Consider the following 17669-nt stretch of genomic DNA (forward strand, 5'->3'; position numbering starts at 1 on the left):
GGTCCAGGACTTCAAAGCATGGCAGATTCTCGGCTATGATGCTGGTCTCAGACACAGGGCAGGATTTGAAACACATTTTTAAGACTCTTTGGGAAAAGACAAGTTTCTTTCCTCCCACCTTTTTCTTTTCCCGGTGAATTACCCTGGAGGAAAGCGTGTAGCAGCCCGGCTCACATGTACCCTGTCCCACGATGCGGACCGGGCCAAGTGCAGCCAGCAAGTGGTATCTTACAGCTGACCCTTCGCCACCTGAAGCTGAAACGTTTCTATCAGACTGCTGGCGCTGGCCTAGACTCAACTAAGGACGGGGACTATGGATTCGGGCAACAGGGAGGGTGAGAAGGAGGAGAGAAAACGAAGCCTGTGCAGAGCCTGCTGGGTAAGGATTGCTAATAATGTTCACAGCTCCAGGTCACCCACGCTGGTTTTCAGTTTTTGATTAGTTTCTGGTGGGGAGGGGCAGGAAGGAGCAAGGGTCCTATTAGTCAGCAGATCACTTCTGCCACATTATATCATCTTTCAGACAGATTTGCAACGCAGAAAGCAAAACGTTCAACTCGCTTCCTTAAAGGTCAGAAGAGTAGGTGTTTCCCCCCTCTTTTAATCATATTTTTAAAAACACCAAACTCAATGCCACTGAGTCGATTTCGACTCCTGGTGGCACACCCCAGGACAGGGCAGAGTCGCCCCTGTGGATCTCCGACACTAGCTGTTATGGCAGCAGAAAGCCTCGACTGTGCCCCGTGGAGCCGAAGGTGGTTTCAAACTGCTAACTTTGTGGTTGGCGGCCCATCACATCACCACTGGGCTACCAGGGCTCCCCAGAGGACCCAAAATACGATGCTGGATAGTTCACATTTGTTTTGTTTGAGGAAAAAGCTCCGACAGAAACCTGCCGGTTCTATTATGCTTCTTCAAGGTTTGGCTTTTTAAATGGGCTTCCATTATCAAGACTACGGACAGATGGCAGACTGTCTTCAGCGGGGAGGAACACAATCGTGATAGACTTTCTACACTGCTTCTCAGCGTAAGAAAGGACAACTAATCTGCACGCTATAGTTAGGGTGCTGCTGCTTACGTAGTCGCTAACCACATTCAGTGGGTCTCCCACTGAGGTAATTTCACCCCCAGTCCTGAAGACTCGGACTTATGGCATGGATGGAGACCCACCAGATCACTTGCTTGGCCTACACTCAGTGCATCCCACGGTGACCGGGGGCAATGTGGGATCAGTGGCCAGGACCAATTCTGTCCAGGTCTGACATGTCAGAAGAAGATGTGTTTAAAGGTCCTGCGCCCCTGTTGGGATCGCTAGTGAGTGAGTCTCCTGCTGATTCCAACATTTGGGATCTTGAGCTTAACTTAATTTCTCATGTCCCACTGTGAGGACTAGATTCCCGTGGGAGTATTTTCATTGGAAACAATGAAGTCTACCATGTAGGAATGTGTTGGCCGGCAGTTATTCATATCTGTGGCTTCCACATAGATTTGTGTCCAGTGTGGCAGCCTGCCGCCCATGTGTGGCTCCTGGGATCCACTTGATGTGCACTGTCCACAGTGGGTTTAAAAAGAAGCTGGTATGAAACAGAGTGGGACCTATCACATATCCTAGTAGACGGGGCATAGAGCAAGACCTGTGGAAGCCGGAACCTGGCTCTCAGAAAGAAACCTGCCAGAGCAGGAAAACGCACATCTTTCCCACTGAATACAAAGTAACAGGATGGGGGCAAGTCCACTCCACCAAAGGGTGTTACACATAGGAGACCAGGGACAATGAGGCAGTCCTGGCAAATTCCAGCCCCCACAGGTTCTGCTGAATGTGGAAAGATGATGATATCCGATTACATTAAAATGTTATGGACACTAGTGTGTTTTATTTTAGTTTTTAAGAGATAAGGCTACCAGTGGATGTCTACATGTTATCTGCATGTTTGCATCCTAATTGTGTGTCACAGCAAGTCTAGACCCACTCCAAGGAGAGAGGTCCCTCGGGCCCGCACCAACATCCTAAGCATATCTCCTCCCAGAGGGGTAGGGATCACCTTAACACCCAGACCCCCAAACTAAGCCATAGAGACCCTACTGGGCAGAGTAGAACTGCTTCTTAAGTCTCCAGCGGCTGACAATCTTTAGGGAGCAAGTAGCTCATCTTTCTCCTAAGGAGCGGCTGGTGGGTTCGAACTGTCAACCTTGTAGTTAGCAGCCTAATGTCTATCCCACAGTGCTACCGGGGGCTCCTTTGTCTTAGCACTGTCCAGGATTAAGGCACTTTACCTGACTGGCTGGAGTACCCACTCACTGTCATTGAATCGATGTAATGCACAGACCCTACATAGTGTTTCAGAGGCTGTAAGTTGTTACCGAAGTGGACAGCCTCATCTTTCTCCTTCAGAGTAGCTTGGTGGATTTGAACTGACCATCTTTCAGTTACCAGTCCAACATCTAACGCACAGTGCCAGTCGGGGTCCTTAGGACTAGATTACAGCTAAATAAAAATCCAAACAGAACTCCCTGCCATCGAGTTGATGCCAACACACGGTGAGCTTGCAGGACAAAGTATAACTGGTCCTATGAGTTTCCCAGACAGTGACTTTTGACAGGCGTCCAAGGTAGAAAGTGTGATGAGCCCACTGCCTGCCCTCACGAGGGCATGAGGCCCAGGGATGACCAGGACACTCCGAAACCACTTGACCTCCACAGGACTTGAGAACCCCTGTGTCTGCCACCACAGCTGAAAATAGCCCCAGCTTATTTTAACTTCAGTGAGGCTTCTGAGGAGCAGGAGGGAGAGCAAGTGCCCGCAGCAGATGCCCTGCTCAGCACGGGCGGAGCGCTCCTGTGCCCCTTAGCCCCCAAGGCTTCTATGTAGCTATATATCTATTTATCGATATATCTGAAAGCTTTACAAATGGCTGAGGGTGAAAATGTCTTGTGTCACTGTCTTTAACACCAGGTACAGTCTATCTAAAAAATAAACAAAAAACCCCGCCTCAAATTCAAAAATCAAATTCAAACCGGTGCTTTGATTTAACTTCTAGAGACACAGCAGCACCAGATGGACTGTGAAACAGCACCCAAACTCTGTCTGTCTCTTGTTCTCACCCACAAACTCAGCGTGTCGGGTTCCCGATTCCTAAAGGTCGTGTCCCCAAGTTCTCTCTTCCACAGATGCTCCACCTTGGTCAGAACTAGGAGGGGCCGGGGGGGTCACTTGGTTGGACATGCCTTTCTATTATTAGTTTTTCTATTTAAAGACTGTTCATCTTAGCCACTTGCCTCAGCAGGGTCACAGGCACCCTACTTGTCTCCCGCTGACAAGGCCATCATCGGTCACAGTCGGGCCGCAGAGAAGCAGTTAGGCGGCTTGCAAATGGTCAAGAGCTGGCCACGCTTCTAAAGCTAACCCCACTGCCATCAAGTCAATGCCGACTCACAGCGACCTGCCATAGGGTTTTTGAGGCTGTAAATCTTTCGGGGCACACTGCCTCTCATAGTCCCCCCTCTGAGGGGCTGGGTTTTTTGAACTGCTGACCTTGTAGTTAGCAGCCCAAGGTGTCATGGCAGGGGCTCCTTCTGGTCATTATTGTATTAGCAACACACCACTGCTTTTGCCTATGAAATGTGTGCTAGAGTTGATGCTGGTGTCTTAATACTCTTTAAACTTAGGAAATAAAGATACATGCTATGCATTCCTGCGAGGAGTCTCCCTGGGAAACAAACTTGTCCATCATGAAACATACTTGGAAATGTGAGGGAAGTAAGCACTCTCTGGACATCATTAGGGATTTATTTTGCGCCCTGAGGTTTTAAGCATCTGCCTCCTAAAAGCAAGTCCGTGTTTCATGTGCAATTTCCAAACCGTTAGTTGCTCACGGGGCATTTCATCATGGAGCCTTTTGTAATACCTTAAATGTCCCTGCTCAGAAGGCCTTATTTGGGAGTTGCAGCACACGCCTCAGAAAAGCAGGTTGGGTTTGTTGATGCCTTATGGAGGTGGGGCTGAGGAGCTCAAGACTTTACTCGGGATCCTTGTCAGCTGCTTAAGCGGCAGTGATTCTAAGCGTGCACTTGAATGCCCTAAAGCGCAGATGCTGCCCAGGTGGGTGATTAGACTATGCATGCTTGTCCCTTTGATGTGCGGCTGAGCCAGGCAGGAGGCCGCCTGCGAACTCAGAATCTTTACCTTCTTCGTGAGTGACTGCTCCGTGTCTTGAATATGCAGGCTGCTGCAGACGGACCCTTTACTGTACTCCTGCTTCTTGTTCAGTCTGTTCTTCCAGTCTTCCTCGCCACTCCTCTTCAACAGCGCCAACCTGAGGGCAGAGCAACAGGGACCCAAGACGTCAGCAGCAAAGCCCTGGCTAGCAAAAACCGCGGCTCTCTACTTTGAACCCCTTTGGGTTGCACTGTCTGGAAGAATAAGAGGCACCAAAGATCTTATTTTCTCAGATTTGATTGGAACCCACAGCGGATGGCTGGACCTGCAGCCCAGCGAAGGAATCTTCTTTCCCTTGGGTTGAAGCAGTCAAGTCACTCTCCAGGGAGAAACATGCCTTCTAGTGACCCTTTCTGGCCACTTGGTGAAACAACACATAAACTGGCATTCTTTCTCATTGCCAAGGAGTGGATGCTAACTCATAGCGACTCTCCCTACTGGGCAGGATAGAACTGCCCCTGTGCCTGTCAGAGACTGCAACTCTTTATGGGAGCGGAAAGCCTCGTCTTCCATCCACGGGCCAGCTTGTGGTTTTGAATTCCCGAGCTTGCAGCTGGGAAGTGGTTTTTAATTTTCAGAAAATGTTGCAGAAATGAACCAATAAACACCAAACTACAGAAAAACAAACAAACAAACCCCACTGGAAACCTCCCAATATCATTCACTGTCACCTAGGTGGAAGGCGAGAGGTGCCTCTTCCTGTACTTTGAGCCCTGTTCTTTTGCTCTGCACGAACCTGGTCTTCCCATTCTATCAGCTCAATGCAGAAAGTATTCTTGACAATCCCCCCTTCTCCCTTCTCACCCCGCCTCTTAAAAAATTACCATTACTTCAACTTTCCTTGGGGAAAAGCTATACACACACAAAAAGAATCTCATTAACTGCAATGTGTAACCTAACCTACTTTAACTCAGCTAGGGTGGGACCTGACAGAAAGCTGGATGCTCTAAGCAGGGAAAGGTGATTTTAGTAAGATGGGACCAGCTGTTCCAGCTAACTGTAGTGTAATGAAATGAAATGAAGGCAAATACAATACAGGAACGAGCATGGGCACAAATGGAGCTCAGCAATGGAATGCTACGCGTTGCTACAGAATAACGATGGATCGGTGACACGAGGGACTTGGAGAACATTCTGCTGACGGAAGTCAGTCAGAAACAAAAGGACAAATATTGTATGAGACCACTGGTATTTAAAAATAACAATAATAAAGAAAGGGTTTGCAATCTCACGGAACTAGTGACCAGGTGTGGGGAGGGAAGAGACAAGCAGAGCGTAGGCTGGTCCTCACTTTGGTGACAGGAAGAACATACACTGAAGACAGGAGATGGGGGACCCCAAACAGAGCAAGCAGCAAGGAGGTTGGACCAGTTGTTTAAAACTGTGAATACGAAATGATGATCTTAGCAGGTAAACCTGATAAGGTAAATCCTCACCTAATTCACAATGGTAGAAAGAGATGATGATGATGATGATGATGATGATGAAACTCATTCAAACTCATGATCAGATCATTTAAGGGGAGGGGGATGGGGATGTGGGGGGGGATGTGGGGGGGGATTCTCTTCCCCTCTGTGCCAAGCCTGGTGAGCCACAGCCTTTAAACGAGCACGAGTACAGTCCTGGCAGCATGGGGCTGCTAACAGAAGAGGCCGCTTGTTCGAATCCCTTCTGTGGCGAAGGAAGACGTGATGACAGGCTATTTCCATGAGGATCTGCAGCCTGGGAAACCTGCGGGACAGTTAGGCTCTGTGCTATCCCGTGGCGATGGGCAGGATTAGAGGAGAGGGTGGGCGGGGTGGTTCTGAGGCAAACACAGTCCACCAACAAGGCTGTGTGGCTTTCCATTGCGGTAGAACCCACACGTCCACACATGCGCCCTCTAACCATCTGTGCGTGTGCCATTCAGTGACACCACTCCTTACCATGCTGCACAACCAACACCGCTACCCACTCCCACGAGCTCCTCGCCCTCCCCAACCAAACACAGACTGCACGGTCTGTGGCCCGGCTAGCCCACGCACCAGACAACTGAATGGACATGGCCCTGAATGGTCCCATCGGCATCTCACACTGTATCCTGACTAAGAGTTCTCTTTGTTCCAGTTCATGTGGGTGAGTCAGTCTTAGCCTAGTGAGGGAAAAAAAGAAGACTCTAACGAGATGAAATAATTAAACGATTGGTTGCATGCTACATTAGGAATTTCAAAGGTTTCCAGGTGTCTGTAAGGGAGACTTTAAGAGAATAGTTTGTAGAGAACCGAAAGAAGTACTTGCTCCCTCCCTTTCCACATCCTGTGACGATGGGGCTGCTGGTCTCCTGGCAAACGAGACTCAGAACCAGTTTCTCTCTCAATTCTCCCTGGAGTTACACGATTGGACAATCCTCTCTCTTAGCCATGATTTTATTGTTAAGATCAGATTTCACATGAGAATTAATAAAAAAGTCAATCAATCAAATTCATCCTGGTGAGCACAGTTTGTAAACATTATGTGTTGGGCTGCTAACTGCAAGGTCAACAGTTCGAAACCACCAGCTGCTCCTGGGGAGCCTGACAGGGCTTTCTACTCTTGTGAAGAGTTACAGTCTCAGAAACTCACAGGGGAAGTTCCACCCTGTCCTCTAGGGGCCGCTATGAGTCAGAACTGGTAGGGATTTCTGACTTCTTGTTCCACAAGCTGAGGAGAGCAGGGGATTCTTCCAAAAGGGCTCTCTCCTCCCGCAGCCTCCTTTTGCCCGCAGGGCCAGGCACGGCAAAGGATGAGTGAGCAGTGACATACCACACCTGGTCCTGGGCGCCGGAACTCACTCCCCGTGCACTTCAAGCAGCGGGCAGGGCTGTGAGCAGCGGCCAAAGTGAGTGCGATTTGATCGTTGAAGGCCCTGGCAGATGCTTAGTCTAAGGCTGCCATCTACCAAGTGGCACAGCATAGCCCATTAGCCTTCAGGTCTGGTCAGGGCGCACCATGAGCGCAGGCTTGCTGGGTTCCCTCGAGCGCTATCGCCTCTCCTTTCCACAGTACTGGATTCTCCAGCAGGGCAGATGCTGGCCGAGAGGGCTGCTTTAGCTGCAAGCACCGGAGAGCCTTGCTTGAAAAGAATGAGTTCTCCAGACACTCGGCAAACGGATGGGTCCCATGGGTGGCAGGAGAATCAGACACGTGCCTGATCTCCGCAGCTCTTTCCCTTTTCAGAGAGTCACCGGGGCCCACCGATTTCAGAAGGGGCTGACTGGTGACTGACTACTGCCCACATCAGGTCCTGCCTCACTAGCTGCAGACAGGAGGAAGGAGCCAGGCGGCTTTAGTGGAGGAATACATCGGCGACAGAAAAGGAGGGGGGCTGAGAAATTGACCAGAGCCCTGATGGGTGGCACAGTGGGTTAGGCATCGGGCTGCTAACCGCAGTCCAAACAGTTCAAGACTACCCACTGCTCCCTGGGAGAAAGATGAGACTTTCTACTCCAGTCAAGAGTTCACAGTCTTGGACACCCCCGGGGGCAGGTCTACCCTGTCCCGTAGGGTTGCTATAAGTCGGCATCGGACTCGATGGCGGTGAGTTTGGTTTGGGGGTTGGTTCAATGAGGCAGCAAATCACAGATCCGAAGCAGAGGGTGTTCGTGGGACCTGTGAGGTGACGAGGTCGGACATCTGCTAACCCACACTCTACTTCTGGGGATTTAAATATGAAACTGAGTTCCCCGTGAGTTCCAGGCAGACACTGTCGATGGGGAAGGACGATTTGAGGGCAGGGCAGGTTCTTTAGGACTGTTCTATCTAGCGGACCTCTGTCCCCTCATCCTGTCCTCATTAGACCAACTGGGTGGCAGCATGCTCAGGCGGGGGAGGGGGTGTCCAGCCCCTGGGGCCCGGTCTCTTCACCTCATGGTCCTCAAGGAAAACAGGACCCCCCAGACATTTGAGCTCCTCCTTTTAAAATGATGGTGCCAACGCTGACGTGCTCGGCTACTCACCCAGAGGTTGGGAGTTCAAGTCTACCCAGAAGTTGCCTCGGAAGAAAGTCCTGGTTGATCTACTTCTGAAGAACCGTGCATTGAAAACTCATAGGAGCAAACTTCCATTTGGACAAATGGAGTCGGAGTCGACTCACCAGCAAACAGGTTTTGGTGAAATGAGACCGTTAAGAGATGGTGAAGGCGGCCAGCTACACGCATGGCCAAGCACTCCACTGCGAATGGAAAGCTTGGTGGTTTGAGTCCACCCAACAGCTGCACCAGGAAAACACCCAGCGGCCTCTTTCTGTGTGGGTCAGAGCGACAATACTCCCCAAAGCAGACCAGCTGGGGGCTGCTCGCCTCGAACTCACGGGTCACACAGGCTCCTCGACTCAAAAGAGGTCCTTAGAGGAAGGCCGTAGAGACATGAGACTGTCTACAGTCACCTCAAACTCTGGGGAAGGAAAGCCCCGGGCAGATATGTGAGTCACCTTCCTGTTTGAAATGGGTCATGCTCCATGATTTTATTTGGGTAAAATTATGAAATCTGATAAGAGGCCTGGAGCCTCCCTCTGGAAGCAGCTGTGAGCAATGGAGCTCAAATGTAGGCAGTGCTGTGCTTTTTAGCAAAGGACAAGCAAACATGCTGTCCAGGCCAGGCAGGTGATTTTATTTGGCAATATACTTCATTCACTGAACATATTATAAATAGCCGCGGCATACAATGCCCTTTGCCTATCTTTAAATCCAGATTAAAAAAATGAACCCAGGAGCTGACTGGTTAACCAGCATCCTTGACTCTCTTGACCCTGTGCATGCTGGGACACTCGAGCATGCCCCAGGCTGTGCCCAGAAAGCTCGGCCCCAGCCCTGAATTCCTGAGAAGTCGCAGCGCCTGTCCGGGAAGTCGCACCTTTATAGCATCTCACATATTTGGGCGTGGGGGTTGGGAATTTTATAACAGGTTTTAAAAGTGTTTTCAGAAAGGTAAAGGTCAAACCCAAATTTACCTAAAACTGGCATGTCAATGAAGACTGACTGCACAGCGGATGGAGGTCGGGCGCCTTCATCCATAGTGCCAGGTTCCAACAGACAGAAGACTCCCCAAGATGGGAGATCTTCAGAAGTCCGCGACAGAGGAGGGTACATTCACATTTCCTGTTGGGATTTCACCCCAGCATACCTTCAGATATCTACACACCCCACTGTCATTGAGTTGATTCCAACTGAGAAAGACCCCCTTAGGGCACAGCAGAACTGCTCCTTAGGGTTTCCGAGACTGTACATTTTTATAGGAGCAGACAGCCTCATTGGCTTCCTTTGGAGCAGCCGGTGGGTTTGAACCACAGACCACGTGGTTTGCTGCCCAATGCTTAGCTCACAGTGCCACCAGAGCTCCTTAGAAAATGTGTGTAAGTGATGTTTATCATTCATTTCCTTAAATGCTCTCTCTTCCTTCTCATGTGACTAGCGGTCGACACCCTGAACTCTGGGATCAAATTCTCCCTTGGCTTTGACACAAAACAGGGGTCCAAGAGCTTGTCTGATTCAAGCCATCCCTCCTCTTACTCAGCTTCTGCACTCCATGACACCCTCAGACTACTGCTGTGTGGATGGGTGACTTGGGGTGGATTCTGACCCAATGCCCCCCCACCCCCCGGCGTGTCTCAGAGTAGAACTGACCCAGGGGGTCTTCTTGCCTGGATTGTTACTGTAGTGGACTGCCAGGTCTCTCCCGCTCCTTACCCCCTAACACCCCACAGAGCTGCTGCAGGGGTTCAAACTGCCAACATAGTGATTTATAGCCAAGAGTTTGACCTTTGTGACCAGGAGGGTGCTGTAGTAGGTCAAATTTACTGTGGATTTTAAGTAAAGACAGGTGACTGTGAAAATACGATTCAACCAGTGTATTAATTGGCCAGAAGGAAGAGGTAGCATCTGTTGAACGTGTGTTGTTCTTTTTAAATAACTAATGTCCAACATAAAAAAAGCATGGCTTTAAAACATACCAAATAAAGGAAGGAGAGTTTCATCCCGGGTTGACATAGAGTCTTGGGCAGTTTGAAATTTATCTACAAAAATTAACACTGGCCTGCGATTGACGAAGCAATTGGCCTTCTGAAAGGTGGGAGGTGATGAGAAATGGCCAACAGAACCCTAAGGAGCAGTGAGGAATCACGGTGCTGTTGATCACACGGGGACATGAACCTGACCTCTTTCCACCCCAAATTCCTATCACTGTCCCATCTCTGGCTGCTTATTTCCCCTGTAGCTAAAGGAACCACATGGAGACCCTTACCAGCACTGATACCTCTACCACCACTGGATCCACAAGACTTTCCACCCACTGGCCTGTGATCTTCCTGCATTCAGTGTCATTGCATGTGTTGCGTGAGTCTGAAGAGGAATCTATAGACTGGTACCAAATATGGGTTAATAATGAATTTATGGGCTTGGACTGAACTGGGCTGGGATGTTTTCTCAATATTCAATTGCTCTTCTATATAAACCTCTTTTGTATACACATATGAGTGTATATGATTTTGTTTCTCTAGTCCACCCAAACGAACACAAGACTCAAATGAAATCTATCATAGGGATTGTCAGACAGGACATTTCTAAATGCCATTCAGAAAAGTCACCGCCTCTCTCTCTGGACAAGCAGCAGACCTTAGAATCAGACCCCACGGATGTAAATCCAGCATTGAATTCATCTTATTCCTTCTGTAGACGGTTGACATCAGGGGGGGTCAGGAACATCACCGCCAATCATCACATGCCTCACCCTAGAGAAGCACCAGCCATCACATTAAACTCACTGCCATCAAGCTGATTCTGACTCACCGTGCCGCTACAGATCACATGGAAACACTGGGGGTGACTTAAATCCATGTTTGACCAGTCTGGCCCTCGATGGATGTAAGAATGATCCAATTGGGCCGTGGCAGACAAAGCCTCCCCACCCCTGGGTTATGTGGACAGACGGTCACCAACAGTTGGGAGACTCATTGGGAAGCCACAGGCATCCGAAGTGTCAAGAGGTCCCATCACTAGATCATCAGAGAATCCAATATACAGAGAGGAGATGGAATTGCTAAGAAATAAACAAATTGCTAAGAAACAAGTATGTTCCAGTTGGCTTCCTCATCTGGCCAGGCCCACCATCAACATGACCAACCAAGCACTTGGGGTGAGATGGGTGGGGTTGGGGGAGGGGGAGTGCAGTTCACTAACAAGGGTTGTCGAGGACAGAGGACAGGGGCAGGGAGAAAGAGGAAGGCCTTCAAGGAGATGGTATGACACCCACCGCAGTTGCCCCAATGGGCTCAAGCTTAGGGACAGTTGTGGGGATGGCCACTGCTGGTGCTGGACAGGGCAGTGTTCCCTTCTGTTGTGCTGTGAGCTGGACCCGAGACCATGGCACCTAGCAACCCCGAAGCCCACCACTGTGTGACGGGACTGCCCACCCGGGTTCTGCCAGCATCACACAGCCCTCGGCCCTACTTGAAGGTGTGACTTCCTTGTGCCCCTCTGGCGGACCTTTCTGCACAAACCGAACCACCCAAGGTTCGAATGCCTCTCCCCCACCTCGCTGCCCCCCCCCCAAGAACATGCTTCTCTTTACCTTTCTTTGATTGACATGGTTTTGCTGGGCGAGTCAAGGGGGCCCTCCATCAAAGGCGCTCTGATCTCTCCGGCAGCAAACATGGCACAGGGACTCTTGTAGAACTGCTCCAGTCCATGTTCTGCTGACTCCTGCTGCCTCCAGGAGGCTGGGCTTGCTGCTGGAGTGTCAGCCTTCTGCTCCCCAGTGGGCTCCCCCAGTTCCGCTGTGGACCAGGAGAGGAGCAGCGTCAGCAGGGACTCCTCCAGCAAGCATTCCTGCTGCTGTCAACCCTAGCAGTCAAGTCCTCTGAGCTCAGGCTTGGACACAGGTCACCCGATCCCTTTGGCCTTATGCAAATCTACAGCGCTGCGAGGAGGAGGCCAGGCGTCTCCGTGGGTGCCGGCCCTCCGCAGAGCACATCAGGACAATCGGCCTTTCTCCCGTCAACTGTGGAATGCCCCAGACACACTGTGGAATGCCCCATAGACGAGACTTGCACATTTCAAGCGTGCCCCCCTCACACGTGAAAACCCTTCCTATTAACTGCACACGGTCTCCCTTGATGGCCACGAACGAGCGAGGGGATTCAAGTCCCGTTCACACTTGTCAGTATGCCAAAAAACAAAACCAAAAAAAGAAACAAAACAAAAACCCAGGAGCATAGCAAGAAAGAGGCTGGAAAGCACACCCGGGGGACCCATTGGTTTGAGTCCTTAGCCCTGTGCTTAGAAGGGGCCTCTCCCAGCTGTGCTTCGAGGGCACGCCATCAGCAGCGGAGGGACCAAAGCCTCTTTTTGGAGGTAAAAGGAGCGCTGGGTATTGTTTTCCCTGCAGGGAAGTGGGTGAAGCCATGGGCAAGGTCAAGGGAAGGGGGAAGAGTGCTGTGGGAGCAGGCGCCTTGGCTCCATGCAGCCTTGGCACCAATCTGGTCTACAGCCTCTGCCGCTTCACAGGGCACGTGTAACTAGCCAAACAGACACAGGACACCTGACCCTGGCTTCGTAAATGTGGAGGGCAGTGCGCCCCGCCATGCCTTACCTCTCAGAGAAAACCTGCTTCTCATCACACTCTCCACCATCTCCATTCTCTCCTCAAAGGGCGGCCCGTCCTCCGCGCCCAGGGTCCCCAGTGCCGGGCTTTGGGGCGTGGACAGGTCCTTCAGCTCATCCTCGGGAGGGTTCGCCGGCTCCAGGCTGCCTTTTCTGGGGACCGCACACTTAGCCTCTCCCTCTCTGGCCCGGTGAAGCGCGGGGTAGGGGCGTTCTGCTTCCTCTACGGCCTCATACATTTTAGCCCAACTGTTCCTATCGGCCGAGACCTGCTTGCTTCCAGCCTCCACGTCTCTTGACGACGTTCCTCTGCTCTCACCATCCATCCTTTGCTCCCCTGGGGGTTTCAAAATGCTTCTGACCGGGGCCTCTGCGCTGTCCTTCGAGGGAGGGAGCTGGCCGTCGGTGGCCCTTGCGTGGTCATCCACAGGTGGCCTGGCCCGCAGATCCCCAGCATACATTGGGGTGATGGAAGGTGCCACGGTGGATACAGACGTGTTGACGGTCGGTGTAAATGGAATGAGCTTGCCACTCTGGACCTGGAGAGGAGGGACACAACACACACACACACACACACACACACACACACAGTTCAGAAGGACAATGATGATTTCAAATACCTTGCAGCAACAGGGTTGCTTTATGTTGGTAGACTGACAGGCTTCATGCCGCGCTGGGCAGAATCCTACCGCTTAGCTTCCTGGTAATCCCTTACCGTGTACAGTTATATAAGGTATCTATCTCATTGAAAGTCATCTCCTAGACCCGGAGCAAGTTGTGAATACAGACTCTTGCAAACGGACTTAGTCTCGATGATGTCTATAAGCGGCTTATGCAAAGGAGGACAGACACACCTAGCAAGATCGCCTTTCACAGGCATTCAGTTATTACCAAATCACCCACAGGTAACAGCCTTCAGCAGTAAGCTGCCTTAACCCCCCCACCACTGACCTGGGAGTGGCTCTGGGCGCCTGTGTTCTCAGGGCCAACCGGCACAGGTCGCTGATACCAGTGTACCCACCTGTTCCACCTCTCCGAGCGTCACGGGCTGCGTCTGGAAACGCGCATTCATCCTCCTCTGCCTCACGTCTATTCTGTTTCGGGTGGAAATAGCTTTGGACACAGGCTGGGAGAGTTGGTTAAACAAGGCCAGCTTCTCTGCGAGGCTGAGCGTGGAGGAATCAGGTTCGCCTGGTTCAGCAGCATCTCTGCCCTCGTTTGCCTGGTCCCTAGCTAATGCCTTTTGGTGAGCGGATGCCTGTAATCTGAGAGTAAGACAGAGTCACCAGTACATAAAGAGACCAAGAAGGCTCCCCCGCCAACCGTGTCCACAAATTCATTGTGGACGTGTCGTGGGCCCAACCTGGCAAAGGGGCTTCCTGGCCCTTCCTAAATTAGGCCCAGGTTCTTATCACTGCTTATCAAATGAGACCGGGCAGGAGCATCATCAATGGCAGAAAGAGCAGACTTTCCACTCCGAATCATTCTAAGAAGTGGGTTTCCCATCTAAGGAACTGAAATGCTGCTTGGATATAGCTGTCTTACTTAGAGCAAGAAGCTGTATGGTTAAGTCGGGCTAACAGGCATCCCGAGGCAGACCCCAAGGCACCGTCAGACACGAGAGAGGAATGTCAGAAGGTGGTCTCCTTAAACAGTTAGGAACAGTGCAGTCACTTTTGGGCAACACCTTGTTTGCCTTACAGGGCTTTTCTGTTCTTGCTTTCCAAAGCTAGACAGGAGTGACCTAATTAAAAAAAAAATTTCACTGCTTTACCTGGCTCTCAAAAGCACTCAGGTTTTTGAAATGGCTTAAACGTAAACTTTCCTGTATCTAGAAAACAGAAGCCGCCCCTCCCCCACCCCTCAGCCCCACCCCCTCCCACTGGAGTAGGAAGCTTCTGATTTGTATGGTTTCTCAGTCTCTTGGGAGCTTTTCCAGACCATATACTATTTTGGTAGTATATTTTTCCTGGGGAAAGCCAATTCTCAAATCAGGTGTGCAGGAGAATCTGAAGCGGGTTATGCCCCCCCCACACCTGAATGACCAATTCACACATTGCCCAAGACAAAAGAGCCGTTATTTGGGCTGCAGGCGCACCCAGAGGCTGTTAAGAAAAGCAACCTGAGCTTAAAAGTCTATGTTGAGCTGCCGCACACTCTGAGGGCAGCCCACGTCCCAGCGACGTGGAGCCCGGCACTAGCCTTCTTTCCCGGTGGCCCTTGGCTTCTCTCGCCCTTCTTGGATTAGTCCCAAAGAGTTAGATAAAGGTGGGGGGCAAGGGGTAAGTTGTCATCTGCATGCTTTAAGGACACAATTTCCAAACACCACACATTTACAACGTTTGCATACAGACACTAAAGTATTATAACAGCACTGTCACCCTAGGAAGGGTATTTTCCGCGTCTCTCTTGGTCTGCATGTGTTGTCCAAACCTCAGCACCCGTGTTAGCTCCCCAACTGCTCTGTTAACCTTTATTAGGCGCTAGCACTGCAGGAAGGCATGAGGTGGCTTAGGGATGACGGCTGCAACGAAGAACAGACACAAGACAAGACGGGTCCGTGGGAGCACACTGGACAGATGGAGAGACCAGGTGTTCTCATGCAGGCTGTGCATTCTGACAGAAGCAGATGCGGCAGTGCCGGAACCTCTCACGGCAGGGGCTCGTGAGCCAGACAGCAGCAGGCATTGGAGACGTCAAGATGCGCGGTTGTCTGGCACCTCTGCACCCGATGCCACATGCAGCTACTTCTGTCCAGTACCTGGCGGGCTGCACAGTGCTCTTAGCTAGAGTGGGACTAGGAAGTCCTGCCATGACAGGGCGGGCGGCCACAGAACAGGAAGCAGGGATAGGTTCGCTTTGAAAGCCATTTGCCAAAGAAGGATAATTCATAGGGAGAGAGAGAGAGAGAGAGAGAAGAAGAAGCGTTAAGGAAAGCATTGTAAATTCGGAAAAGCGAAATCAAATACTTCACCACGTTTATTTGCTAAGTACTTTGAGGAGGAGGGGGAATCACAACAGAGCTTGGAAAGCAATTCTGAATGTAAGAAACCAGAGAACAGACTAGCGTTTCCAGCTGGGAAAGGTTTGCAGCTTTACAAGCGGGTTTCAAAAAGTTCATGGAAAAAATCAAGAGAGAGGCTGACGGACTTTTCCCATAAACTTTTTGAAATCTTAAATATTTAAGTACAGGTGTCTTTGTTTGGAAAATTGATGCAAGAGCAAACAAAAACTAATATTAAGCATCAAGTAAAAATAAGTAGCTCGTTCCAGGTTTTTAGAATACTGTTCTCCACTTCGTATTTTTCACAACCAGTGTTGTCCTGTGGGAAACACAGCACAGTGGGTCCCTGAGCCTTGCAGGGTGATCGTTGGTGTTTGGTTACTGTTTGGGGCCTTCTGCTAGTTGGTGCTGCTTTCTAACCAAGTTCCAAACCAAATTCACTGCCATCGAGTCAATTCCAACTCATAGCAAACCTGTAGGATAGGGTAGAACTGATTCTGTGGGTTTCTGAGACTGTGTCTCTCTATGGAAGTAGAAAGCCTCTTGTTTCTCTCAAGAAGCAGTGGGTAGTTTTGAACTGCTGACCTTGCAGTTAGCAGCCCAAGGCAGAACCCGCTATGCCACCAGAGGTCCATAGCAGCCACCCATACACATGATGCTTAGTAAAAAGCCAGTCTGGCTTCCTAAGAGTTCCAAATAAGCACACGAACTTATTTCTTCACAAACACACCAGGAAGCTGAGAAACAACTGGAGGCAGGAGTGAAGCCAGTTGACTTAACACAGGCTCACAGACATACACTTGGACAGAGAGGCCTCTCAGGTCTGGAATGAATGAACTTTACTTTCTTCAGGAAAAGAGGGGTGTGTGTGTGTGTGTGTGTGTGTGTGTGTGTATGTGTGTGTGTGTGTCTGTGTGTGTGTGTGTGTGTGAATTTAGCTCCAAGCTCACTGCTATTAAGTCAACGCTGACTCATAGTGACCCTATAGGACAGGGTAGAACTGCCCCTGTGCGTTCCTGAGACTGTAACTTTTTACAGGAGTAGAAAGCCTCATCTTTCTCTCAAGGAGCGGCTGGTAGTTTCAAACAACCGACCTTGCTGCTAGCAGCCCAACACGTAACCACTAAGCAGGGAGGGCTCCTTAGAAGGCACCGGCAAAGCAAATAAAAGTAAAACAGAATTCGCCTTTCAAGTTTTTCTAGGAGCTACAACGGGCGTGGGGTTGTTAGCTGCTGTTGAGTCGTTCCCACTCTCGGGGACCCCATGGGTTCCAGAGTAGGGCTGGCCCCTGTTGTCTTCCGGGTTGCCCTCCTGGTGAGAAGCCCAACCCGCCATCTCTCATGGAATCGCTGGGCGAGGTCCACTCCCCAACCTTCAGTTGAGCGGCAGGTGGCAGAAACCTGGAGCCACCTGGATGCCCCAGGGGAACCAAGGGCAACGAATCAAGTGACAACGCTGAGAAAGGCAGTGGCCTGGACACTCCCTGAGGACTGACATCCCCCAGGGGCTTCTGGGGGAGCCATCTCACTGTCCCCTTGCATTTTGTTTTTAAACTTAAAAATCCCGGGCTCTTTGTTTAAGAGGAGACATGGGCCCAGGCCAAGCCACTCCCGGGCAGACTCACGTGGCCGCGATGACCACCTCCTCGGTGGTGACTGGCTGCGTGTGGGACCTGTCCTGCAGCCGCCGGAGCCTCTGTTCCACCGCCAAGTTTCTTGAGCGCCGCTTAGGAATGATTTTCTCATCAAACGACTTTTCCATTTCCTAAGAGTTCGAGACACCGGGAGCCCTATTAATCCCAGGGAAGGCGTGTCTCGCCTCTGTTCTCCTACGGGAG

General features: G+C 50.7%; 1 protein-coding gene across 14 annotated transcripts in view; it reads right to left on the minus strand.

Annotated features, from left to right (window-relative positions):
• SVIL (supervillin) overlaps positions 1 to 17669 on the minus strand; it is a 270082-nt gene that overhangs the window by 53419 nt on the left and 198994 nt on the right. For all 14 annotated transcript variants that reach the window (XM_075550348.1, XM_075550351.1, XM_075550346.1 and 11 more), the window contains 5 exons: positions 17457 to 17596; positions 13850 to 14093; positions 12818 to 13367; positions 11798 to 12002; positions 4184 to 4313 (listed from right to left, as the gene is read on the minus strand). In XM_075550348.1, coding sequence (XP_075406463.1) covers positions 4184 to 4313; positions 11798 to 12002; positions 12818 to 13367; positions 13850 to 14093; positions 17457 to 17596 — 1269 coding nt within the window. The remainder of the gene's footprint in view (positions 1 to 4183; positions 4314 to 11797; positions 12003 to 12817; positions 13368 to 13849; positions 14094 to 17456; positions 17597 to 17669) is intronic.

Source organism: Tenrec ecaudatus, chromosome 5, assembly GCF_050624435.1.
Source record: "Tenrec ecaudatus isolate mTenEca1 chromosome 5, mTenEca1.hap1, whole genome shotgun sequence".
Taxonomy (NCBI): domain Eukaryota; kingdom Metazoa; phylum Chordata; class Mammalia; order Afrosoricida; family Tenrecidae; genus Tenrec; species Tenrec ecaudatus.